At 33.1% G+C, this 2,662-nt stretch overlaps 1 protein-coding gene across 1 annotated transcript in view; it reads right to left on the bottom strand.

The window, feature by feature from the left end:
- LOC106316595 (GDSL esterase/lipase At5g03610-like) overlaps nt 1-2,182 on the bottom strand; it is a 5,386-nt gene extending 3,204 nt beyond the window's left edge. Inside the window, exons 1-4 of the mRNA XM_013754484.1 lie at nt 2,053-2,182; nt 1,760-1,963; nt 1,073-1,356; nt 518-818 (exon numbers count right to left, since the gene is read on the bottom strand). Coding sequence (XP_013609938.1) covers nt 518-818; nt 1,073-1,356; nt 1,760-1,963; nt 2,053-2,104 — 841 coding nt within the window. The 5' untranslated portion in view covers nt 2,105-2,182. The remainder of the gene's footprint in view (nt 1-517; nt 819-1,072; nt 1,357-1,759; nt 1,964-2,052) is intronic.
- Nucleotides 2,183-2,662: the final 480 nt, after the last annotated feature.

The raw sequence follows: 2,662 nt of genomic DNA on the forward strand, positions 1-2,662 counted from the left end.
TGTTGGGAAAATTATCCAATATCGATGAGATGAAGATGGTATTAGACAACTAGAAAATTTAAGAAGAAGACTCTTAATATTTAGGAAAGGGTTTACTACAAAGATTTTGTTTTTGGAAACTCTCTCTTACAAATATTTTCTCTCTTTGTTTTTCTTGATTCTTGGATGATTACAAATGGTGCTAAGCACCCCTATTTATACAAGTGAAGGAGCACACTCCAACAAGTTCTAGATTTCTCTAAATTATTATTTATTTCAAAATATCTAACTCCATAACTTTCTCTCTTCTTCTACACAATTCTTCTTCTATACTTCTCCACTTTTCTCTAGATGTTTCTTCTTCTTGGACTAAGGCTTGATTATGATTTGATTAGTTTTGGGCTTAAGGAGGGAAATCCAACATATATATATATATATATATATATTAAAGATCAAAATGTTAAAACTTTGGGGGACTATGACATGACCCATATATACTCCTTGATTAAAAAAATTGTTTTTGTTTACTTTTTTTTACCTGGGATTTCTCCTTTGTTGTTGAAGACAGCCAAGAAGGTATTGTAGTAATCTATGATGGTAAAAGCCGAATGATTGTTCTCCTTGTTAAGCTTGACGACTGATTTCTGCAACAAACCGTTGTGGAATTCTACAAGATCCTGTACAATGACTTTGATAATTAGGGAGCTGTTTGCAATCTTGGGGATGTACCAGAGCGGTGTCAATGATGGTATTGCTATCTTCTTCACTCCCAAGGTGTGGATTTTCCTCAAATTCAGCTCGGTTTGATTCACAACTTGACTGATGAATGTTTTGAACCCCTGAGAAATGCAATAGAGTTAAATTTAAATAACTATACTACCCAGACTGATCATGGAGCACTGGTTAAAGCTATTAGCCAAGGACGAAGACCAGTAAGCTATTAGCCAAGGACGAATTGAAGACCAGTTTTCAATTTAATTCACATACTAAACCAGTACAAAATTTAAATATCGACTGCATATCTAGTTTTTTTTTTTAATACTGTTTACTAATTTTTTCTTTTTGTTGAGAAAAAACTGTTTATTAATCTTACTAATAATTTGGCAGGATCTTTAAGATTCGCGAGAATGAAAGTAATATAGTCGTTGCCAGCAACGCTAACGAGAGCGACGGACGAAGAAAGGTCGGATGGAGAGTAGACATTGCCGAGGAGTTGCTCGAAGAGATTGATCTGAGCGGTCATGTTAGGATAATTAGCATAAGTATCGAACACTCCTGTTCCTCCATACGCAAAACTCATTCCGTATTGTAACCTTGTCTTATCCGCGTCATCTTTCTTGGCGTAGGTCACAGGTAATTTTATCCTTAGCAATTGGGCTGTATGGAGGAAACATGTGTCTCATTACAAATATGGAATATCGATGATCAGTCAAATTAACACATTAATGAATTTTAAAAGAAAAATACGAAATCGATGATCAGTCAAACAAATTCAGCATATAAGTCATTAAAAATATAAATATGCATGGAAGACAGTAAGAGGCTTGAATAAAAATTTGTTAAATGGGAAACCTCCAAACACACATTTAAATTTGAAACAAAGTACGTATTTTCGCTTGCAAGTTTTTCATACGACGATGAAGTGGATTTCCTCACTAAAACTAGAGTCTTCAACTGTCAATAACATTTTTCATCTGAAGTTAATGAAGACAATGTTTAAGCAATTAAGCGTTACGGTCCAAATTGAAAAAAAAAAGAAGCTTAAATAATAGAGAGGTACCTAGAAAATCGGTGGAGATGTGGCCGTCTGAGAACCTGCCAGAGGGTTTACCCGGATAAGTGATACCGTAAGGGACTGCCCATGCACCCGTACCATCAGGTTTTGTGTTTCCAATATCGACGTAAGAATCTCCAAAGACAAACAATTTATTTCGACCGGAAAACGGATGTTTCTGATTTAAACTCTCAGCTACAACGACACCTCCTGCAAAAAAGGAGTGATATATAAGAAAATGTAGTCATAAGGATTTTAAAGAATCAGTTGCAATGATAACTATATACTGTTTTAGTTACCAAAGAGAAGAGAAGAAAAAATAAACAGTAACAGCGAGGCCAAGAGTTTCATTATGGAATTGATTTTATTGTTTAGAGACAATCTGGGTGAGATGGTATAAAGGAGTGAAACTTGGATGACTGAAATTTAAGTGTGTGGTCTCTCTTATTTATAGACCTGCAAACCCGATAATATATTACCAATTTACCATATCCAAATATGTATCCATAGTTCCCTAATATCTATTAAAGTGAAGGGTGGATTGAGGAAATTGCAAATATTTGATCCAAATTAATGATCTTAATTGGAATTACAAAACAGTACAAATGGTTTGATGATATAAAATTTTAACAATATGGTAATATTACTAAAAAAGTTACTAATAATTTACATCAGTTTTTTTTTTTTTTGCTAAATCTGATAGCTAGACTGAAATAAATATTATCATAAATATTTTAATCAAACAAAAAGTTATCAAATTTAATAGCTAATCAAGATTTAATTTATTCGATCAAATGGTGGTACAGATTAAAGTTAATGATTTCTAACTTGCATTTTTAGGGATTGTTCTATCAAACATTTAAAACGTGTGAGACTAGAAAGAGTATGGTCAAAATGACATATTAGTCC

The sequence above is a fragment of the Brassica oleracea genome, chromosome C9 (assembly GCF_000695525.1).
Source record: "Brassica oleracea var. oleracea cultivar TO1000 chromosome C9, BOL, whole genome shotgun sequence".
NCBI lineage: Eukaryota > Viridiplantae > Streptophyta > Magnoliopsida > Brassicales > Brassicaceae > Brassica > Brassica oleracea.